Source organism: Orycteropus afer, unplaced genomic scaffold (genome assembly GCF_000298275.1).
Source record: "Orycteropus afer afer isolate SDZICR_OR568_19922 unplaced genomic scaffold, OryAfe1.0 scaffold00029, whole genome shotgun sequence".
Taxonomy (NCBI): domain Eukaryota; kingdom Metazoa; phylum Chordata; class Mammalia; order Tubulidentata; family Orycteropodidae; genus Orycteropus; species Orycteropus afer.
This window is the reverse complement of record NW_006921616.1, coordinates 6,775,480-6,800,671: the sequence shown is the minus strand read 5'-3', so window position 1 is coordinate 6,800,671 and position 25,192 is coordinate 6,775,480. Positions and strand designations below refer to the sequence as shown.

At 42.5% G+C, this 25,192-nt stretch overlaps 1 protein-coding gene across 1 annotated transcript in view; it reads right to left on the bottom strand.

Annotated features, from left to right (window-relative positions):
• Window positions 1-10,499: 10,499 nt before the first annotated feature.
• LOC103192548 (GPI ethanolamine phosphate transferase 1) overlaps window positions 10,500-25,192 on the bottom strand; it is a 148,783-nt gene continuing 134,090 nt past the window's right edge. Inside the window, exons 24-27 of the mRNA XM_007935543.1 lie at window positions 24,954-25,027; window positions 22,086-22,128; window positions 19,686-19,738; window positions 10,500-10,623 (exon numbers count right to left, since the gene is read on the bottom strand). Of these exons, the coding sequence (XP_007933734.1) occupies window positions 10,500-10,623; window positions 19,686-19,738; window positions 22,086-22,128; window positions 24,954-25,027 (294 nt within the window). The remainder of the gene's footprint in view (window positions 10,624-19,685; window positions 19,739-22,085; window positions 22,129-24,953; window positions 25,028-25,192) is intronic.

The following is a 25,192-nucleotide window of genomic DNA, read 5'->3' as shown; positions in this document are numbered from 1 at the left end:
AACCATAAATATTGTGAATGTTCAAATCGGTATGGTCTGAGAAAAATTTTTTCTTAAGGGGCAAGCTTTCAAAAAGGTAGCATGGTGATAAATACTTATTTCTATTTAAATGTACCTTTTTTCCATCAGCACATACTGCCTTTCAATATCACTCCTTTCACCGAGCTCTCCTGCAGCAAGACTGTTGCTAGACTGTATTCCCCCATCCACAGAAATATCCCCGAGTGACTGGCAAATTCACTTTCAACCCCTTTGCTCTGCTCATAAGAACGGTGATGGTGATTACAAGAATGTGTGACAGCTGTAAGGTGCTTTCATGTCTTATATACCTCAACCTCCTGGGTGAATATCTCTTTGCCAATTGTGACAACACAAATCCACAACAGCATCAACATAGCGGAAGGATCCCATTGACTTTATTCCTCTTAGTCTTTCATTTGTTCATTCTTCTGAGGTGCCAGCTTCTCAGAATAAAATGAGCCAAACCATCTCGGCTTAGGCTATTGAGACCATCTGCTCTAAAACAGAAGAAATTGATATAGTCAGGCTTTAAAATATTTTCAGTTGAGGGAAATGCTGTTACTTAGGTGGCAGTAGCCAAGTAAAATAGTCTACTTGACCAAGCTTCAGTAGTTTCCTGCTTCCCACTCTTAGGAGGCTATGAAGCAACCTTCTAGGCCTTCTCATCCATATGATGATTCCAGTTATCCAAACTGAAAGGCCCTGCACAGGTAAGGACAACAATTTGGAAGAAGGTGTCATATGAAAGGAAAGTGTAGATCAAAGTCATAGAAATTTTCCAAGTAAGAGATATCACTTGTTCCTTTTATAGTAACTACCTGATTCTGTTTTACTTAACTCCTTAGAATATGGAGCAAACAAGGCCAAAATTGTTGGTTTACTTCCTAGGTAAGGAAGCGAGGGAGAAAAAGTCTTCAGTGATAGTGATAGGAAACATTACCCACTTCCTAAAAAGCAATTAAATGTATGTGTCTCTTGGATGAATAGATTGACAACATCATTTCTCCATATGGAAATGGCACACCCATCATACATCTCTACAATGGTTTCCAAGATCAAAAACCAAAGAATTCTCCACTAAGACACGGATGAGGACAAGCCACTGGGTCTGGCAATATGGAGGGTCCTGGTGGCTTTTGTGAGAGTCAAGTCTATGACTCTTCTGCCCCTTTGACTTCCTCCTGTAGAATTTCTCCTGTGTATGGATAACATTTAACTGCAGACAGGAAGGGAAGAAGAGCAAGGACTTTCCCATTCTTCTGCTGGCCTGACACCACTTTTTACTTATTGTGCCCCTTTTGGGTAAACAGAGAACCCAGAGAACCATTTCTTCTCCTTTCTCATACCCTGGCTAGCCTTTCTCCCCACCTTCAAAGCCTGGAGAGAATGTGATGATGGGGTCAGTGTCTAGGTCCCTAACCATTTCAGGTCCCTTTAACCTCAGAGCTAACACATCAGGGCTCCAGCAAAGCTCCTGGATGGGAGATAGGGAGAGAGGGATGGGACCACACACATGTAGGAAAGAAAGTGAAGGTCCTTTTCTTTCTGGGAGGAAAACGCATTTGCTGCTTTGACGCCAGTTCAACTAGCTCTACCCAGAAGAGTGCAGTTTGACGAGGAGGGGAGTGGGTTGTTCTGTTCTGGTTACTGCCACATTCCAGGATACATTCAGGAGCAAGGTCAGAACTCTAAATGGCCCGTCAGAAAAGCCACAGTAAAGTGGAGATGGGGGGTGGGAATGGGAAAAGCAGGAGCAGCAGAGAGTCCCTAATGGGAGTGAAGATACTGGTCTTTATCAGACCTCAGGGAATGCAGCTGCAGGAGTCTCATGCTTCTGCAGTTCACACCACAGCATTAATTGCATGGGGTCAAACTCAGAAAGCCCAATTCAGGCCTCATCAGCTTTGCTCCCAAGGTCAGTGGCCTGCAGGAGGAGCGGGTCTGCCAGATACAATAGGGGGCTCCAGCCACCCAAACTCTCAGCACAAGGAAATCCAGGGAATAGGTCCTCACCTCATTATTCTCCCTCCCCAGACTCCAATGAGTTCGGTCAGCCTCAGGCGCCCTACAGGCATTAAGAACAGCAGCTCCAGCCATCAGCCTGACTGTGAGTGATAGGATCTTATAATAGCATGTCAGTTAACATTACACAAGACCTGTGACTGAACAAATGAAAAGCCACTCCAAGCCTTCTCTCTCAGATTCAGGTAATGCTCTTGTCATGGTGCCAGGGCCTGCCTCAGAGCCTGTGGCGGCGTGTCTAACTTATGCGGAGTCTGGGTTTGGACTAAGAGGCCCTGAGTGCAGTCCTGTGGGAAAGCCTCCTCCTGTGTTCTGTACTAGGTCATGGATACCAAAGAATTACCCAGAGAGCCAAACTTCTCAAGACAGCCCCTGAGGACAAGGGTGTGGAGGTCCAGCACAAGTTTTGAACTTTCTGATTTCTCCTGACTCCAGACACGCAAATACCAAGACTACTGAAGGGAAAAGGGAAGTCTCCCAAGACTCTCTTCACCACTTCCAGGCAACTATGGCAGGAATGTTCCAGAACAGTCAAGCCACCAGAAATCTTGACATGAAAGACTCATTAACTCCACGTTCACGTTTATATGCTGATTTTACATTCACATTTTTCAGGTGAACTATATACTGCTTAAACTCATGGCTCCATAAATCTCATGAGTTAGCCATGCAAGTGTTATGATTCATGCTTTCAAAACGAGAAGAAGAAAAATTACTCTGCCCTCTCTGTGTGGTTCTGCACATGCATTTGAGGATTTCTAAGCACTAGGTTGAATATGAGGAGCTCTGGTAGCATAGTGCCTAAGGCACTTGCCTGCTAACCAGACGGCTGGCGGTTCAAACCCACCAGCCACTCCTTGGAAGGAAGGTTGGGCAATCCTACTTCCGTAGTGATACTGCCTCGGAAACCCAAGGAGGGGTCGCTATGAGTCAGGGCCGACTCGACGGCAAAAAACAACAACAACAACAGGTTGAATATGACTTTTAAAAGAAGTGTCCATACGTGTTTTTCATACCTCTTTAACCATGACTGGGGAAAAACTCAGGGGGCAAATTTGTTGGAAAATATTAATGGAAGCACTTGGAATAGATAGTAGGAATCCACTTTCTTTCTGAGTCCACTGAAACCCAATTCAGCAGATGGGAGTTTCTTTGAAGGGACTGGGAACTTGAGTGATGCTCTGGTTCCAGGAAGACCCTGGTAGTATCTCCAGAAGCAGTCTAAAGAAGGACAGCGTTCTCCAAACACAAACACAATTCAGATCTTGCCTCAAAATGGATATTCCAAAGAAATGGGAAAAAATTATTTCTCCTGTATTGCATTTTTTTTTATTTCCGTATTTCTATAAGTCACCTGTTAAGAACTTGAGTGATATGTGTCAAAAGACTTGTTGTTGTTGTTATGTACTGTCGAGTCGGACCCAACTCATAGTGACCCCTCCTTGGGTTTCCGAGGCAGTATCACCACGGAAGTAGATTGCCCAACCTTCCTTCCGAGGAGTGGCTGGTGGGTTTGAACCTCCAGCCTTCTGGTTAGCAGTCAAGTGCCTCAGGAACTACACTACCAGAGCTTCCGTCAAAAGACTTAGCAGTCAGAAAAGTGGCTGACAATTCTCTAAAAATCACCTCCCCAGGTACGCAAGCTTCCTAGGGCTGCTGTAACAAACTACCACAAACTTGGTGGATAGAAACAACAGGACTTACTCTTTCCCAGTTCTGGAGGCCAGAAGTCTGGAATCCTGGTGTCGACACTTTCTCCAGAATCTTGTGAAGACCCCAAATCCTTCCTGGTTTGCAGGTTAGGACATAGCCACATCTTCTTTGGGGGCCACCATTTATCCATGATACCAAGTTGTTTTGTTGTTGTTTGCCGTCGAGTCGGCCTCGACTCATAGCGACCCCTCCTTGGGTTTCCGAGGCAGTTATCACTACGGAAGTAGGATTGTCCAACCTTCCTTCCGAGGAGTGGCTGGTGGGTTTGAACCGCCAGCCTTCTGGTGAGCAGTCAAGTGCCTTAGGCACTATGCTACCAGAGAGTACTCTGAATTTCCAGGTCTTCCGAAAATTGTTGTTGTTGTTTGTCATCCAGTCAAATCCAACCACAACAACCCTATATGACAGGGTAGAGCTGTCTCAAAGGGTTTCCTGAGCTGTGACCATTACCAAAGGAGATTCCAGGTCCTTTATCCCTGGTGCAGCTGGTGGGTTCAAGCCGCCAACCTTTTGGTTAGCAAATGAGCACTTAAACCACTCACCACTATGGCTCACTGGTTTGAAAACAGCTCCCTGAAATTTACTTCCATCCTTAATGCTAGTAAAAGTATAAGTGAGGAATTTTTTTTTTTTTTTTTGCTTCACACACCACTTTGAAGACAGCGGAGCTATGCCTCAAAGGTGAATGTTAAGAATCTAGTGTGAGTGGCCCCAGGCAAACTGCACACATGAAGCAACCTCAAAAGCATGTTCACCTATACTATCTACATTTGGCTCTATGTACCCAACTGAAAAGGTCTACTTTCTGGATCTCCTGCTTATGTACAGTAACTGAGTTTTCAGAAGCAAAAATCAACGAATGCTCTTATGCAGATTACAGGATAGAATATTTTGGGGAAATATCCGTTTCAAATTTAAAAGCAAAAATAAAAACCTCATCATTTACTAGCTGTGGGAACTTGGGCAAGTAATTTTAACCATCTTTTGTTTCAGTTTCCTTACCTGTAAAATGTCCCTGGGTGGCATGAATGGTTAAGCACTACTATCCAAAAGGCTGGCAGTTCAAGCCCATTCAGAGGCATTTTGGAAGACAGGTGATCTGCTTCTGAAAACCAAAGCCTTGAAGCCCTATAGAGCAGTTCTCCCCTGCACACATGGGGTGGCTATGAGTCAGAGTTGCAACAAGAAAATGGTGTAACAACACCACTTACCTCATAGGGCTGTTCTGAGGATTAAATAGGTTAGTGTTTGCAAAACATTTAATACAATGTTTGGCACATGATAGGGACTACTATGTAAGTGTTCGTTAAAATATTTTACAGGCATCATTAAAACAGCACCAAACACTGAAGAGATGTATCTACAAACATGTTCAGGTATGTGTATCAATTAAAGTGTGGGGTTGCGAGTAACAGCGATGTAGAAAAATTGTTTATAACACTGAATGGCTCATAAAACAATCAGAAAGGCTTATTGTTGTTATGGGCCATCAAGTCGGACCCGACTCATAGCGACCCCTCCTTGGGTTTCCAAGGCAGTATCACTACGGAAGTAGATTGCCCCATCTTCCTTCAGAGGAATGGCCAGTGGGTTTGAACCACCAGCCTTTTGGTTAGCAGTCAAGTGCCTTAGGCACTACACTACCAGAAAGGCTTAAAAAAGAAAAAAAAAAAAAAAAAAAAGGGAACCAAGGGCAGCCAAGGACAGCCACCGTAGACACAGAGGTCACAAAATACTGCTCCCTCCAGCATCCTGTCTACATACAGTCATGAAAAAGGATATGGGCAAAGGGCACAAAGGAAAGTGACTGAGTTAAGAGCTTTCCCAGACACCCCGCCCAGGGACTCGGCTTACCGCCCGTTGACCAGTGCTGTCACCTTGGCATCCCTCACTGCAAAGAAGGTTGGGATTTATTTATTTATTTTTTATCTGGCACATTTTTGCTGCAAACCAAATCAGGGTCCTGAATGTAAACAAGAAGGGAAGAGGGTCTTGGGTGGGCACTCAGCAATGTTTGCCACAACCAAGTTAGAAGTGGAAGTGTAAAGAGCCAACTTGGGCAGAATCTAAGATGCCCTCTTCCCAGTCTGAGTCTAGACCAGACTCCTCGAGGTCTGGCTGAGCACAGCGGTTGCAATGATTCACTTATAATGAAGGTAAAGCCCCATCACGGGGCTTGGCACATGTAGGTTTTCTATAAATACTTGATTATTTCATGCGAGTTTTCCTCCAGTAGCATCAATGAGAGAATTGTTTTTGGAGGGATGGATGTGTAAAAAGCTTTCTGCATTTCTTGGAGACAGAGGCTATGTAAAGCTGAGGTTTTTAATTACTGTTTGCATTACGTAATACCGAAACAGTGTTCAGTATTAGGTCCGATTGTAATACTGTAAGCCAGGGTTATGAACTGGCTTTCATTGAACCATTCTGCTCCATCAATTCCAACTTAGCATAAACTAAGAAGAACATATATTAAAATTAACATTTCAGGTGGAACTTGGGACTTATCATCATCCATTCAGGGCGTTAGAAGTAGCAGTAAAACAATCTCTTCTTCTTACTGGCAAAGGATGTGATGAGTATGACCGATGTTAAGGAGCACACGCCAACAGGCGGAGCACTGGACCCAGCTTATTTTTCCATTGAAATATTCTCTAAGTTGCCTTAAGAACGCTGAAAAACTTTCAGTAACTCAGCGTCAAACATAAAATCTGCCTATTGCCTTGACCCTCCCTGCTTCTTTTTTCTCAAGTTTACATCTAGGACTTCACATCCCTGGAAATGATGAAGAATAAGCATTTCCCTCGTGGTAACATGCATTCTCCATTGGCCAGGACTCTTGGTGGCAAGTGATGGAGTCCAGCTTGAACTAGCTTACGGGGATATTATTGGAAAACGACTGGAGTATTTCGTTTAATTAAAGGAAAAAATAAACAATCAAACTATAAGATAAAGTCACAGATGCAGCTGGGTGTCAGGACAACTGGAGTCAATGACTCTGGCCCCACAAGGAGCCATCTCCTCTGCACACTGGTTTCTCCAGCCTCCCTTCCTGCACAAGCCAGAGAACTTGGCCATCAACAGCCTCTGCTCTTCACATCTTAGACATTTTCTCACAGTTATAGCTTGAAAATCTTGCAGAGAACTCAGACTGGTCTTGCTTGGGTCAGATGTACACACCTACCCTAGGGAATGGTGGTGAGAGAAGTCTTACCAACCCATGTTAGTCCTTGCCAGAGACATGAGGTTAGGAATGGAGGGACAGTTCCCACAAGAAAAGTACTCAGCAGTCACACAGCTGACACTACACACTCACATTGTATTTATATTGAACATGTAAGCAATGGAAACTAATTCATGAAGGAAAATATATTAGAATGCATGCTGGATTGCTAGCATGGCTAAGAGAGGGGAGTGATGGAACAGAGAAGATGACAAAGAGGGAGATGATAAACAGGAAAACCAAGGAATGACCTAGCTACCAACTCAACTTCCAGCTTATCTGACAGCACTTATGCATATCAGAAGGAGCTACGGTGGTGCAGTGGTTAAAGCATTCAGCTGCTAACCAGAAGGTCAGAGGTTTGAACCCACCAGCCGCTCCACGGAAGAAAGATGAGGGAGTCTGCTTCCATAAAGGTTTACAGCCTTGGAACCTCTAAGCGGCTGTTCTCTTGTTCTGTAAGGTTGATATGAATTGGAATCAACTTAACGGCAGTGGATTTTTTTTTTTTTTTGGTATGCATATAGTAAAACTGTGCATCTAGTAGACATTTAAAAAAAAAAAAAAAATTAAAATTACAATTGATTTTTAAAACAATCTTTTCAGTTTCATATTCACAGAAAAATTGTGAAGATGGTACAGGCTTCCCTTCTAGCCCTCACCCGGATTTCCCCTATTAACATCCCCTTACAATACTGCGGTTTATTTTGTCACAATTGATGAACTCATGTTGGGGTAGACTTGTATTAACTGATGTTCTGTTCAGGTTTCCTTCGACCATCTTTTTCTCTTCCTTCTCCAGGAATCCATCTGGACCCACATTACATTTAGCAGTCAGGGCTCCTTGGCTGCAGCCATTTCTCAGAGTTTCCTTGTGTTTGATGACACTGGCAACCTTGAGGAGTACTGGTCAGGCACTTTGTAGAATGCCTCTGTGTTGGCATTTGTCTGTTTTTCTCATCAGTAGACGGGTGGTCACAAAGATGGTACTGGACCAGGCCACAGTTTGTTGTTAGACGCGGGGTTGCCGTGAGTCTGAGCCGACTCAGAGGCATCTAACAACGAAACAAGGGTTTGGAGGAGAAAGACCACAGAGGAGTTAAATCCAGTGTGTGTGTGTGTGTGTGTGTGTACGGGGGGATAACATACATGTTCCTATCTGAGTCAGCTAAAACTGGAATGAGTTTTCCACGAGAAAGGTTATCATATGTGATAGCTAGAAGACTACAGCTCCTAGGTATGTATTTCAGTTCCATGACTGACAAATCATAGCAAAAGGATTATTGTGAAAACAGAACTACCACATAAACACTAAGAAGCATTTTATGTTCAAAATGCTGCACTATAAAATACAGACTATCAACCCACTGGTAAGCTATAGATAGGCAGCAGCTCACGTGACATGGCACAACTGTTTTATTGTTCAGCATTTTCTCAACTTGATATGCCTACTTTAATTCCTACATAAAAAACAGTGTTAGTCAGTAGACGTCTTAAGTTCTGATGTGGAAATCTGACACAGAAGACAAAATAAAGTAAAAATAAAATGTACTTAAATATTGTTTATTTTTTCTTGATATGCAATATAAAAATAGACATTCCAAACATTTTGAGATATTTGATAAACTGTGCAGTAGGAAACGCCCCTGTAGCAAACCCTGTTTGCTGGTGAGTCTGAGAGGTCGGGGGACTGTGCGGCAGGGCCAGCCTGTCACGGCACGCGCATTCTCCCCTTCTGTAAGTTCACACCAAAGCAACTCAGCAACACCAAGACCAAGCATGCCTCAGAGAGCAAAGGAAAGAGAGAGCAGCATGCCCCTACTGCAGTGTTGCATAAAAGATCCATCACTTCCTGTGAAAGTCCGGGAAAAGACAAAAAGCAAAACTAGATGTGAAGAGTGAAATATAAGTGTTTAGAAGATCAGTTTTCTCTGACTTGTGAAAAACTCGTAAGAATCCTCTAAGGCAATGTAACAGCTCACGGATTCTCTACCTGCCAATGCCATTGCTGCTGCAGCACCTCCTTAGCTGTCTACGTAGACTGTGTATTACAGCCCGACGCACAGGCATCCACACGTCTATTACAGACCGATGCATCAGCATCAACACACCTTCCTTTTGGGTATTGTAGTGTTTTTTCTGCTGTACCATAAAGTATTAACACAAATAATGTATAACCAAGCTTCCTCATCACTAAAAATGAAGGAAGCACATTTTGTCAAACTGATCTTTGAGTCTTCTACATTGTATTTGTTCACTCATCCACCCATTTGAAAAATCTAGTAATTTGTAGAGAGCTTCCTAGTCATTAACATGAATTAGTAATGCTATAATTCAATTCAAAAGCAATCATTTTTTTAAAATAGGACCCATACCAGCAAAGTTTAGCATCAGCCAAAAGCTACTGGTATACTACATCATGTTGTGCCAAAAAAAAAAAAAAAGAAGAAGAAGAAGAAGAAGAATAGCTATCTAGGGCAAAAGGCCAAGTCCATGGTGATGTGTAAAGGTCATTTTTATGGAGAATTCACATAAAAACTGCTCTCAGACTACTACCTCCATGAGAACTGGTTTATAAATGAAAATCAAAATTTAATGAGAGGATTTCAGGGCTTCAAGTTAGAATTTCACACCCACAAAGACAGTAATTTTCATACTAATTCTTATGACATTGTCAGAAAGTTTAAGTATTGATTTAAAAAATCCTGTTGAAACAATGCTACAGGCATGCCAGATGTTGAGTCTACAATTAAAAACTACTTCTTTCTAAACTTTCCTCCATGGGCTAGACACAAACACCAAGCACTCTCTACTTTTCTATTGCCAAAAATGCCTTGAGAATCCAGAAACGGGGGGAAAATGTGAAGGTCAAACCTTGGTTCAACTGGGTGACGATGTAAATGCCATCAATCAAACAACAAGAAGAAGCAGATGACAGCAGTGTCGCATGCTGAAGAAAAATGGCAAGTACCTGCAAGCACTGCTTTCTACTGAAGCTTTAGGAAATTCCAAATAACAAATCCTGGTTGTCTGTCTCGTGATGTGGTTTAGCAGTTACACTACTTGCAGATCTAGTGCTGAGAGGTGACAAATGCTTATGGCGCCCCTGGAACCTGCCTTCAAGCTCAGCCGTAGCCCTGATTTGGGGCGCAGTCAGTGCTGCCCCTCAGGAGCACATGCTCCTTGGGGTTCACGGGAAGCTGTGCAGTTGGGGCTGGTCTGTTGCAGGCGAAGCTACGGAACATGGGTGAGAGGCGCTGCCGGGTGACGGGAAATGGGGACTGCTTCTCCAGACGTCCCCACTGTTTCCTGCAGGCAACACATGAAGACAAAGGAAACTCCTTTATTCCCCATAACCACTAAATTCAGAATTCCGCACATAATTTCCTTTGTAAGAGTAGACTCCGCTGTGCGTTCATATCCATCTTCTTACTGAACCTTTGATGGGATTTTGTGGCACACCCGAGTGTCCAGAGAGAACGAGCAATGGGACCCAGATGCGGAGGCGACTTCGGCAACATCATATGAGATGGCTTTTGGGTTTCCCACACAGTCTGAGCTCCTTCGTCGTGAGCAGTTGGGCTAGGCCATTGAGAAACACCAGAAATATGGTCATGGACATGACAATCACATAGTGGCTGATGCTACAAGAGAGGAAAAGAAAACACATCATAAGCAGGGAGACCATGTGAGAGGAAAGGCATCAAGACAGCCACGTATCCATTAACAGAGAGGGATAGTTCAATACCATATTTTTAAGTTTTAATAACTATGGGAAGTTGCAAACCTGCTCATATCTGTGCCCGTATTTCCTCCTGCCCTTGCTCCTGTCTGAACAAGCCCTTCCACGTCCACAGTGATCTCAACTTCCTCACTAAAGGACTCTACTTTAGCAACTATTCACACCCTTTCCATTATCACCACTTTCCCGTCTTCTAGACATATCCATCAGGCATCGGGGAGTTTTTTGGGTGGTAGAAATATTCAAAAACTAGATTGTGGTGATAGTTGCACAACTATAAATTTCCTAAAAATCATTGAATTGTACCTTTAAAATGGATGAATTTTATAGTATGCAAATTATATCTTGATAATATTGTAAAAAAAAAAAGCAGACAAGATTACATCGTAGCAAATTTTTGTTCTGTTAAATTTTATTATAACTTTCAGGCCAAAATATTAAATCTAATTTGATCTCTTAATAGAAATAAGTTCTGTCGGACCAGCATGTGACCCACCCTCAAATGTAATGGAAAGCCGGTTTACAAAAGGTACTGCCCAGAGCACTTATCTCCTTCCAATGGCCTGAAAGTAATGACTTCCAACTCATGGCAGCTGACATTACTGGCAGGAGACAGGAAGCTCCTCACCTTCATGCAGTTAAGCCATAAAGCAGCCCCTTCATGACACTTTCCAACTATCAAGTGGTAGCATCATCTTAGCATGGCGGAGTCAAAGGACCATCACATTTCAACGTAAAGTAAATTTAGCTATTCCCACATCCCCCTCCCATGGCCATTTCAATATCATTTAAATCAGCAATTATCAAGGTGCGCCTGTGTGATGATAGAGAGGGGTGGGGCTATGTGTACAGGTGCAAACACAATCACCAAGCAGGCCTTTTCAGCCTGTACAACACGTGACAAAAGGTTGATGGTACCTCTTCCCAACCAGGGTGACGGGTAACAGAAGTGGGTCATACCTGTCAGAAGGATTAGCACTGGAAAAAGGCTGAGAACTGTTGATGTTAATGAAGCTTGATATTTGTAAAAGTAAAGGCATTTTATGACACTTATTAATTACCTTCAGGAGAATATTTAACGATTATTGAGCAGAATCCTGAGTTTTCATTATATCTGGACAGAAATGCTAAATCTTTAGTTATTTATGTTTGAGTACGAGTCCATGTAGGAAGCATTGAAGCCCAGATGAACACCACCGTCCAATCAATCAAACCGCCAGAGAAGTCTCTACTCACCTCCCTACAGACACATTAGAACATAAACTTAATTCAACCATATGCTTCTTTAATTATGAAGATTATCTCAAAGAAGATTTTGCTCTAGTTTTAAAAACACACTTCTTTCAGGATGCCATACACTCTGTAAAGTTTATGACTGGCTATGAATGAAGATAAAGTGTAAAAGATTCAAAGAAGAAAACCCTAAGCTAGTTCTGTCAGCCCCCACAGCTTGACTTCACGGGCTGAGCAGGACATTCTCCCATGCCTGACACCACCAGGCTCTCAAGAGGACACTGAACCCGCCCTCCAGCCCCAGGGAACTAGTGACTCCACCACCCTCCTGGAATCTGTTTCCCCTTGGTAAAACTGCTCTGAAGATGCATTTTAAACAGAGTACTGAACATCTGAAGAAAGATACTGCCTCATGTCCTACTAATGCAAGTTTTCTTTTTTACTTTATTAACTTGAAACTGGTAGCTGAGGAATCTCTGCAAAGTATTCTGAAAACCCACTGCCATCACCACCATAACAGCATAAATGCTACGGAACATGCCAGGCCACAGTCACGGGGTCAGTGGCTCCACTCTTCCCTAAAACCCTGGGCACATCTCCACCATTTCAGCATTCACAGAGCAATGACATGGCAAGGACAAAAGGACGCCTTTCCACGACTGTGACTGAAAGGCACGCAGTGGCTGAAGTTACCAACTATATCACCAATACATAGGGGTTCAAAAATGAAATACGTCACAAAGGGAAACCACTGCAGGGGCACAATTTCAATCCACCCGGCTCCCGTTGCAAGAGCTCCAGCATAAGGGTAATCGAACGAGCACCATGAGGAACACCGCGGCCACTCACATATACCTCCATACCGGACTAATCAGCAACCCCAGGCTGAAGAGCAACATTGCCACAGACAGAAAGCAGAACGAAGCGTCTAATAATGCAGCTTTTACGTAGGAACCCAATCTTGAAGACTATTCCTCCACTCTCCAAGCCCTTGCTGGCGATAAATTAGATGCTTATGAAGACAGAGGGCTGCCCTGGCCCATTAGTCACACACACGGCTACCTGTGCAGTAGATGCCATGGGAGCTTCAGGGGAGATACGGAGAAGACCTTAGAATTTAACCAGACAGGGCAGCAGCAGGCACAAGAGCGTGCAGAGCACAACCTGGCAAACTCAGCTTTTGTTTCTGCATCCTGCACTCACCCTCCTCTCCACAGTCATCTTCCTTCTTAAAGTGGCATCTCTGGGATGATAAAATATGAGACAAAGAAGACAAACAGAGACAGCAATTCCACAGGAATAACCAGGAGAGCATGTGGGCAACGTATGCAGGATGGTCCAATGCCCTCAGCTTGACAAGCAGGACAGAGCTCTGTGGCCCCTATTCGACCTGTTTCCCTGGAGTCCCCCAAAGAAAGCACCTCGTTGACCCTTGGGAGTTAGACCCCTGGTGGTGAATCCCTGAAACCGAGACAGACTAAGGTTTACTATAACTTATTAACTGGTTATGCCTTTATTATCTTCCCATCCACTTTATATTTTTAATGTACAGAACTCACTGTCATTGAGTCGATTCTGACTCCTAGCAACCCCCACAGCACTTCCAAGGCTGAAAATCTTGACAGAAGCAGACTACGTCATCTTTCTTCCAAAAAGCAGCTGGTGGGTTTGAGCCCCTGACTTTCTTTAGTTAGCAGCTATGCCTTAACCACTTCCCTACCAGAGCTCCTTCTATTGTTGCATTATTACAGATGGCAGTATAACAATTACATCAGGACAATAGGTAAACCAAGACATACGGTCAGCACATACATATGGCAATGGCCATCATAAAAAACACTACCACCACAAAGTATCTGTATAGCACATGTGTCCCATATAACACTGATTATATAATATTTTAACATAAACACACAAATTAATTACAGATCTGACCCACGGAGTTCACACACTTGTCTCACAGCTGGCAGAGTACTGCAGAATGGGGGTTATCAGAACATTCTTAGTCAAAGAGTGCGAACGCACCATTCTGATGTCTTTAGTTTGAATGATGTCACTCACCATGCCTCTGTAGTCTCTCTTTGGCTATGATTTTGTGCTCTGGCGAACAGTTTATTCCCATGTTGGCTGTATAAAGGCATGTAAGGAACAGGGCTGGAGGTGCCACAGAAGGGCCAGGAATGTCATGCTGGATACCACATTCCAGTTTTACAATGGCTCAAAGCATCTTTCTAAAACTATCAAGGAAAAAGAGGGTAAAAGCTGGCAATTTGGGCTTGGTGCAAAGTCCTGTGACGTTGTGAAGGGCATTTTCAATCTCACTGCAGCCTGGAGGACTGACCTTGAAGGAAACAGAAGAGAAAAAAACTATGCCTGGAAGCACAAAATGACTTCAGGGGATTAAGAGAGAACTGAAGACTGGTTGCCAAGGTCTGATGCCAGGAACAAACAAGGACACCACTGTCATGGCCCTGACGAGGCTGATTCAGCTTGTGCTTCGACCTCCAGGCACACACTGGCCCAGCCCCTCACCTCACTGGGTAAACGTGTACATACACGACAGTGAAGACTCCACTTTCAGACAGCCACTCGTAGGAGTCCCCTTAAATACTGAAGTTCAAGGACAGCCAAGGAACGCAGCCCCTCACCTTCCTGCCTGCAGGGTGTGCTTGTAGCTTTGTGATCGAGGTGCTCCACATGAAGGAGACGAAGGTTAGACAGGGACATGCCACAGCTAGACCTCATTTCTGCATGGCATATGCACTGCCAGAGATCATTTCTTCAGGAAAAAAGAGCTGTGTTGAGCATCCGTCCTGCACACAGCATTGTATGCCTATGGAGGCCTTGTGAAGTATTCAAAGACGTGTCCCAAAAGACTACTTTCCAGGACTCTCTTTATCTAAAATCTACAGCTTCTGAAATGGAAATGATTTCTCACCCTCCCTAGCCACATTTCCTCACCTCTATAGCTTTGCTAATGTCCATTTCCTCTGTCTAAAATACTCCTTCCCAAACCACTCAGTCCCCTAATTGAAATGACAGCCGTCATTCAAGGGCCATCTGCGACACAGGCCTCCACAAGGCTTCCTCAGTCACTGGAGCCTGAGGTGAAGGCTCCTCCCTCCTGTATGCATCTAGTCCTTCACCACACACTGCCTCGGATTAGTCATGATGTCATCACACATCCCGTGTCACTCCGTAGCCTCCCTGAACACAGGGGCCGTAATTCCAGGGTTGGCATGCCCCTTACAGGTTTTCTATTGGAATCTTCCATTCAGTGCTTGAATTCTCTTGCCAGTATTCTGAGGAAGTGGTTATTGCCAGAGAAGAGCATCCCTAAGTCCTAGGCGGGCAATCCCACTCATCTCCGAGGGCTTCACGCTGCCTGGGAACGCTGTACATGGGGGAATGCTCAATATATGTATTTTTTTTTCCTTGAGGAAATGAGCTATATAATTAATGCATGTACTATTTAAAAAATGAGATTTAGCCATGCCATATAACTGCATATTCTTAAGTCTTTCTGACCCAGATTCCTCTTCTCCAAAATGGAAATAATTGTATTTTCGTCACATCATTGTCATAATCTAAATAACATAAGTACATCATCATTAACGAAATAACATTAAGTATAGCCCTAATACATTAGATGCAATAAATGTTACTTTAATAGCAATTACTAATTTTTTAAAACAATCCTTAAGTGTTCTCAATCACTGTTTAATCTGGAGTTTTCTCAGGTTTGGGTAGAATTTTTTCTGTGGCAAAACAATCCAATCCCCCAAACAGTTTTGGGGGTCTTCTGGTGATTCCAGAAGGGAGAAGAGATAAACATGATTTTATTAAATTACTTATAAAACCGCTTATCTTCATATTGCTAAACAGAGGCATGCCAGAATTTTCCATTGGAAATTGTGACTATCTTTACACAAGCAACTTTAAAAACTGCAAAGAAGATGGAGTAATTTCTTCTGGGCAACAACGGCTGCTGGCATTACAGAATGGGTCAGAGGGTGAGGCTGATGCCAGAAAGCAGGAAAATCAAAGGCTAAACGAGATTTTCTCTCTACTCATCCTTCTGTCCCTCCTCTATCTATCCATCCAGCCATCTTCCATTCTTTTTTTCTTCTTGTTGAAACAATGCATCATAAAAGAGGTAGAAAAAGGAAAGATGAGTTTTGATCTGGTATTTGATTGTCAAGTTTTACACGAAAGAATGGAGGTGACAGAAAGGGAACAAGGAGAAATGGTGATAAATGGAATGGCACCAGGATGAACTGACAGGAGACGGATCATTCAGTGCAGAGACCTGAACAAGAGATGATATGCGCACAGTTAGAAAGGCTGGCACACAGAGCTGCTTCGTAAGCAGCCGCTGAGTGAGAGCATGAAGGCCTAAGTGAGCCAGGAAGAGGGAAAAGGTCATCAACTGGGGACACAGCTGCTGAATGGAAATCTCTTCCCGAGTCCTGGGGGGTGAAAGTAGCAACACAGTCAAGATAAGCAAAGGAGATGCCCAGCTGAGGGAGACGTATGTTTAGGGGCTCCCTTACACGTTCCTTCCCTCATCACCTTTGCCTGAAGTCACCCTGACTCTATAGCCCTAGCAAAAGTCCTTCCATGTTTGAGCACGTCTCTGCAGCCCACTTTTACCACTGCTGCTTAACCCAGTGCACACTTACGTCTTACATAACCTCTCTGGAACATCTGATGACACCCCTCTTTCCTGAAATGCTCTTCTGAATTTCACAATATTATTCTCTCTAACAAGTCCTGGTGGCTAAGTGCTTAAGCACTTGGCTGCTAACGAAAGGTCAGTGGTTAAAACCATGAGTTTCTCTGTGGGAGAAAGACATAGGAGCTGACTTCTGTAAAAATTTCAGTGTAGGGAACCCTATGGAGCAATTTTACTCTTCCCTGTAGGGTCGCTGAAGGAACTCTGGTGGTGTAATGGTTAAAAGCATTTGGCTGCTAACCAAAAGGTGATCAGTTCAAATGCAGTAGCCACTCTGTGGAAGAAAGATGAGGCGGTCTGCTTCCATAAAGATCTACAGCCTTGGAAACCATATGGGGCAGTTCTACTCTATCCTATAGGGTCACTATGAGTTGATTAACTTGGTGACAGTGGATTTTTGCCTTATAGGGTTATCTGAGTCAGAATCGACTCCATGGCAACAGGCTTTGGTTTAATTCTGCCCTTTCTTTCTGGTACTTCTTTCAGTCTTGTTTCCGCACTGCCTGTTCTCTGCCCTTAAATATCAGAGGTCCCTAAGGCCCCACCTTCATCTTCTCACTATATATATTCTTTCTCAGTCTTGGGGCCCGATGGGCTTTTCTTAAGCTCAGACCTGTGGTATTTAGCCAGACCCTCCCCAACTAAGCACTCCCACAGCAACCCAGAGAGAATCCAGAACTTCTCGGTCTGCACTGTCGCTGGCTCGTGTACCTGCTTTCTCCCCCAGCCTTAATCTCTCGGAGGGCCCAGGACTGTGCCTTTCCATCACCAGCAACCCCCTTGGCATGAGTGGATGCTCAACAAATATTTGCTGGATACAACTGAGAACACTGGCAAAAAAAAAAAATGCTTTGTATTTTATATGCTATTACTAGTAATTATACTAAAAATATGCACTTTGAAGAAAAAAATTGCCAGGTAAAGATAAACCTCAAGCTAACCAGAGAAAATCTGAAATTCTAATTACAAAAAACAAAACAAAACAAAAAACACCCCAACTCACTGCTGTTGAGTCAATTCAACTCATAGCGACCTCTCCTCGGGTTTCCCAGGCAGTATCTCTATGCAATTAGATTGCCTGATTGGCCTTCTGAGTGGCTGGTGGGCTCGAACTGCCAGCTTTCTGGTTAACAGTCAAATGCCTTAGACACTACACCACCAGAGCTCCTGAAATTCTAATCAGTGCAATATAAATTAAGGGTCTTTGATGGCACAGTGCTTAAGTGCTCAGCTGAAAGGTTGATGGTTCAAACCCACCAGCTGCTCCACAGGAGAAAGATGGGGCAGTCTGCTTCCGTAAAGACTGACAGCTTTGGAAACCCTACGGGGGCAGTTCTGCCATGTCCTATCAGGTCGCTATGAATCAGAATCCACTCGTAGGCAGTAGGCGACTGCGTGCATAAATGAATGATACACATTTTTGTGTGAAAATACCCTCTTTATTCTTTGCATCTTTTTAGTGTCAAAACAAAAAAAAATATTTCACTCATCGAAAAAGTCTCACACACAAAATCGATATATTTCATCTGAATTAATTTATAAACCAATAAAATTCTGACTTATATTTGAAATGAAAATAAATGAATCAGAATAAAGAGAAGTATGTCAAATGCAAGAAGCACTATGAAGGATAAAAAAACACAGACTATGGAATAACAACAATGGTAAAGGCTGATATTTACTGACAGATCCCAGACACCATGCTGAACGCTTTCCATGGACTAATTCATTGACGTCGACTGCAAGGAAAAGGGGAGTTCAGAGGTTCAGTCACCTGTCCCTGGTCTCACAGCTAAAAGGCGGCACAACTGGAATTGTACCATGGGTGGTCCAGTGTAAAGCCCCACTCTGACTCATCATCTGACTGGACACTTTTAGGATGGGACGGCTGGTGAGGAGGTGACAGCAACACTTTCTCTAAGCTTTTAAACTTAAGAGACCATGAAACGACATCAGTGAAGGATAGAGGACCTCTCATGGGCCTGGCACATACAGAATGTAACAGATTTGAATCAGACCCCAGAGTTAGGGAACCCACAGTCCCTTGGGGAGGCAGATATGGTGCAAGTAACAAGCAGTGAGCTGCCTGAGAGCTATGAATGGAGCAGAGACTGTGTAACACGGGGTACCTCACCCAAACCAGCACAATTCCTGGCAATGTAACACAGGTGTCTCACCCAAACCTATCACAATTCCTGGCAACACGAAGTGGTGAACAAATACTGGCTAATGAAATACTTCTGCCAAAATGTAGTTTGCATTAGAAAAAATTTGAAAACAAAAAGGCAAAAGAATCAAATCTTTCTGCTTTCTTCTCAAAGAAAATAAACTTAACAGATAATGGCCATCACTGACATTGAAATCACTGAAGAGGAAATGGTGACTTTGCGTTCTGATGCACTAAATAACAAAGCTGCACATGTTAAAATCGTCTCATACTAAACATCTAAAGACCCTAAGAAGCAGATAATAATGACATGGGACTTAAGCCACCACATCAAATTCATACTGCAACTTGCAGAGCCTCACTGTGAAAGAAAGAGACAGAAACAGAGAGAGGAACAGTGACAGAGAGAAAACACACAAGGGCACAGGAGTGATCACCTCGTTCCTCTCCACCTTCCTGCTGTGCCCTGTCCTCTCCACACTCAGCATCTACCTCCCTCTTCCTACGTTCCAGAACCCTGATGATGTGTCAACACCAAGAAGAATGGAGGAGATGACCTGTCTCACCTTCAGAAGAGGCTGAAAGACTGCTCCTCCTTATGCTTCCCTCAAATCACTTTGGTGCCTTCTTGGGGTAACAATACCAACTTACTTTTATTTATTTTATTGTGATTTGGGTGAAACTTTACAGAGCAGATTCATTTTCCATTCAACATTCAACACATTTTGTTTCAGGACATTGACTGTAATAATATAACAGCTCTCTTCCCACCCAAATTATTATTTTTTTTTGCTGTACTCTTAAGAACTTCTGTGAATATATACTATACCTTGTTCCAATGTCAAGCCAGCTGCCATAATCCTTGACCAAGAAGAAAAAATGCTAGAAAATAAAATATGGTTCCATTAATTAAAAGAAATTTAATTTGATTTAAAAACAAAGTTGCTCTAGGAATATGTGTTTCAGATTTCTGACCCTTCACTATCAATAAAATATTGATATTGCTGAAATGTTCACGTCTAATAAAATAAACAATAGTCTGAAAAATAAACTCAAAAAAAGTGACTGCCACTGAGTCAGATCTGACTCATAGCGACCCCTCATTGGGTTTCCCAGGCTGTATCTCTAGGGAAGTAGATTGCCCCATCTTCCTTCTGAGAAGTGGCCAGGGGGTCTGAACTGCCAGCCTTCTGGTTAGCAGTCAAGTGCTTTAGGCACTAGGCCACCAGAGTTCCTCATCTAAAAACAGAACTATTTAATCAGATGAACATAAGAGTGATATTTGTGAAGGGCCAGAAATAAAAAAGAACCAGCCAACTTTAAAGACATTAAATGATACCAAAGATATTAAGTGAAAAGAATCCGTAACATCCACCCATTCAACAAACATTTATTGATTGCCTCCTATGTGCTCATCATTGTGTTAGGTCCTAGAGACAGAGTCCTCTCATGAGGTGCATGGTCTTGTGAATGACTCAGTCCAATTATCAGGCAATTACACACACAGTGTGATGAATGTTCCTACTGGAAAATACAAGCACCGCTGTGAAGAGTGCAGAGTTTGGGGGCATGTACTCCCCTATTGGGGTTTAAGGGGATACTTCCTGTGGGAAGTGGCTCCTAAACTGGAATTTAAAGGAAAAGTAGGAGTCAGCTGAAAGAGCAGTAGGGAGTAGACTTTATTAATGTCAAGAGTTTTGACAGACCTGGACAGGTTTGAGGTGAGGCAGGTAGCGAGAAAGCGGGGAGGGGGGGAAGAGATGAGGGCTGTTCAGCAAGCAGAAGCCAGGTCACCACGGCTCTGTAAAGGACAGTAAGCGATCTGACTCTTCACGTGGAATTAATCACCGAGATTTTAAATGTTCTGTCTTCCAATTTGCCCCTTTATTAGCAAACTTGACAGCTGATTTGTTCTAACAGTATGTGTGGTCAATTTCAGAAATACAGCGATATGCAGTTCAATACAACATGAAAATGTTCTCATCTAAATCCAAACCTGTTGCTATCGAGTCCATTCTGTTAAGTGACCCTGAAGGACAGAGCAGAACTGCCCTGTAGAGTTTCCAAGGCTATCAGTCCTTAGAGGTAGACTGCCTTCTCTTTCTCCAGTGGAGTGGCTGGTGGGTGCCAACCACCAAACTACTGATCTGCAGCCTAATCAGCTTAATTACCCTAATCAATGTCTCCAGTCACTTCTATCATAAGATGTGAAGAATTAACCCTACCCTAAGAGGAGGCTACCGGGAAGGAATCTCTAGGCCTTTGGGAAGGGATGTGTGGTAGGACTGTCTGCTTGCCCAGGGGCTTTGACCACCAGATGGTCAACAGTGTAGTTTATGGTGGTGGCTGTGGTATCAGTTCTACTCAGAAGAAGCCGGAGAATAAAGGTCAGCCACATGCCCAGCATGTGACTGAGCCTCAGTGACACCAAAACAAGAAACCCCAAGGCTTCGGTGAGCCTCCAGGCTGGCAACGTTCCCTAACGCTGTCCGGGTTCCACAGACCAGGACAACTGAAGGCTCCACCTCTGGTCCTTCCTGGACCCTGTCCTATTTGCTTCTTCCCTCAGCTAATTTTAATCTGTGTCCTTTAACCATAATCAAGAGTGGAACAGCTTTCAATGTGTTCTGTGAGCCCTTCCAGCTAATCATCAACCTGAGGGTGGTCTTGGAGATTTCTCAAACTTGCAGATGTTAAAAAAGGATCCTCATTTTGGTAACACACTGTATGTAAGAGCCTCCACCCATCATCCCTCAGTGACACCTACTCACTTAAAAAGCCGTATTTCCTCTTTCCTTTCTCCCCTCTTTTCTTGACTCTCCTTCCCTCCCTTCTCCTTTTCCCTTCCTTTTTAGTCTGCAAGAAGGGTTGAAAAATCAACATTTCAAGTAGGAAAATGATGCACTACCTAAAATTAAACTATTTTTTAATAAGTCCTATGGAAGGTTCATTTCAGATACAACGCAATATAAATACTAGATATAAAATGACGGATGAGAACAAACCAAGCACGAAGCCCTTTGACTCTTAAGAAGAGCACTCACTGCACAGTGAGTCACACAAAATTCACACAAATAAAACAACTGTATATGTGTAAATTATGCCAACACTTACAACTCAATACCTAAATATTTCATGTATAAAAATGCAGTCGTATAGCTCTTTATTAAATTAGTTCGGCACTTAATTTCTTGATCTTATTTATACTGAATATCCAGTAAAACCTTACCAGAGCCATAATGTCTGATATAACAAGAACAATGAGAAAAAGGCTGAAAAAAAATGGAAAAAAAAAATCAAATATAATAGGCACTTTAAAAAAACACACATTCAAAACACACTGAAAGTTAGAATAACCAAATAACCCAATATTTGTTAGTATTTTTGCTTCTGAAAATACCATTTTCACCAGAGCTATCTCCGTATTACCTAATGGGTGATTCTCCCACAGGGTGGGCTATATTTCAAACATGCCATTGAAGACTTTTAATATTTTTTTTCTGTAGTATTAAAAGGACATGAATGATGATATTTTAAATTTTAAGATAATTTGTAGGTTCATAAAAAGTTGTAAGAAATAATAGAGAGAAATCATACACCCAGTCTCTCCCAAGGGCAACATCCTGCAAAACTGTTATTGTTGCTATGTGCTGTCCAGTCGACCAGACTCATAGCGACCCCTCCTTGGGTTTCCAAGGCGGTATCACTACGGAAGTAGATTGCCCATTGCCCAACCTTCCTTCAGCACAGTAAGCACACAGCCAGGACAAAGACAAAGACAGCGTCCAGATACATAGCACTTCCATTACCAGGATCCCCTTGGATGGCCTTTTACCAGAACACCCATCCTCCACTCACCACCACCACCCTCCCTGGAAACCACTAATCTCTCTTCCATTTCTTTCCATTTGTCATTTCAAGAATGTAAACAGAATCATACAGTGTACAAGCTTTTTCATGGTGCCTAATTCTCTGGAGATTCATCGAGGTTGTTGTTTACATTAATAGTTCCTTCCCTTTATTTTATTTTTAACCATTCAACCATTGAAGGGCATCAGGGTTGCTTCCAGTTTGTGGCTATTACAAATAAAGCTGCTATAAACATTTGTATAAGCATAAGTTTTCATTTCTCTAGAAAAAAATCCCCAAGAGTACATTTCATATGGCAACTGCATGTTCAGTTTCCTAAGAAACTGTCCAACTCTCCCAGGATGGATGTAACACCTTACCTTCCTATCAACAAGGTCTGAAGGATTCAATTTCTCTGCACTCTCACCAGCACTTAGTGATGTTGCTGTTTATTTTAGCCATATCAACAGATATATACTGATATCTCATTGGGGTTTAAATCTGCATTTCCTTAATGGCTAATGATGTTGAACTTCATTCCATTGGCTTATTTGCCATTTGTACATGCTTTCCAGTTCGTCTGCCCATTTTCCAACTGATTTCTTTGTACTGTTGAGCTGGAGAGTTCTTTATATATGCCTTTCTCTGTCAGCACTGTGGTTTGCAAATATTTTCTCCCAGTCTGTGACTCTTTCTACCTCTTAACAAGGTCTGTCATGAGCAAATCTTTTGATTTTGATGAACTCATTTTACTAACTTCTCCTTTTAAGGATCATGGTTTGGGTGTCACATTTACTTCTCTGGCTAGCCCTGGGTCCCAGATATTTTCTTAGTTTTTTTCCTAAAAGACTTGTTCATGATCCTTTTTGACTTAATTTTATAAGGTAGAAGGTTTTGGTTGAGGTTTATGATTTGCTTTTAAGAAATAACTGTTTTTCTAATGACAGGTTTGAAAAAATGCAGTGGTCACTCAGAAACCTTTGTACTCAAAGTCTGAACTCACAGTCCAGCAACCCTGACGCAGGCACTGTCTAGCACCAGCTTTAATGGTGCCAGTAAAAGAATTCACTCCACACGCTCTGACCCTGGCCTACCTCTCCAGCATTATTTCCTACAACTCTTTTGCTAACTGAAAAGGTTGACAACCTGCTTCCATAAAGATTATAGCCAAGAAAAGCCTATGAAGCAGTTCTACTCTGTAACCTGTCACCGTGAATCAGAATTGACAACGGCAGCTGACAATAACAACACCAACAGCTTTTAATGTACCTGCGTAACTAAGGGGAAGAGACTCTGCTATGTGACGTGACCAAGATCTAAATGCTTTCAATGTTACATACAAATATCCTGCAAAAAATATACAAAATTAAATGAGAAATGAAATTTCTACTATTCTTAAACAGTGGAAGGAAAACATTTTCTAAAATTATGCCATGTGCATAATAATATGCTAGACACAGTTCTAGCTTAAACTCATCAGGAAGAACATGCAAATTTATGCTGATATTAGTTATTTCCTTCAGCATTGAATATGCCAATTTGTTTCAAGAATAACAAAACTGCTACGAAGCTTCATATTTATCTCAAGTGTCTTTCAGGGAGGCTGATCAGTCCTGTACTGATGAGACAATTTCATTGGTTAAAAAGAGCAAACAGTTGAGTTGACAGCTTCTCCTTAAAGTCTTGATTGCTTAAGACTGACTGCTCCAGAAAGTTCCCAAAACTCAGAAAGAAGACTTCCAACTCCATTTGCCAAATACGTGGAAATCAAGACTGAGAGACTAAATAAATTACTGACACTCAGAAAAGTTCATTTGAAGCCATGTAACATGAAATAATGTTAATATATTTGTCCAAACTGTACACAACTAAGAACTAAGTCAAGAGGTAGTGAGAGCGATAGCCCCCGTTTTTTTGTCAGCAGTTTTATCTATGACAAACGAGTCACTAACCATATTCAGTTAACATTCACGTTTTGCTGTTCCTAGGGAGCCTCTTTCCTACCTTGAGTAATAGTCCACTACATTAACACTGAGAAAGCACTTCAGGCTGCTGGAGGCCCAAATCAACAAATTTCTTCTAATGATAACTAAACACTGATTATAAGAGTAAAACATTTCCCTCATTTTTATAGTAAACAATCTATGTCACAGCAACTTAACAGCCATCACATGAAATACCCTCAAATGCTTACTCTCGTTTCCTGAAAATGGGCATGCCAAATGCTTCCTTTAGAAATTTATCTTACCTTTTGGATGATAACTGGGTAGTTAACTGAACTGCTTCAAAAGCACACATCACAAGAACAAAAGGGATTAAAATCTGTTCAAAAGAATGGCAAATGAAGAATTTGAAACAATACTATTTTGCTTACAGGAATATTTTCAACTTCCCAAATAAGACTGTGTACAATAAGATTGTGTGTGTGTGTGTGTATGTGTGTATGTATATGTATGTGTATGTATATGTATATGTATATGTATGTAT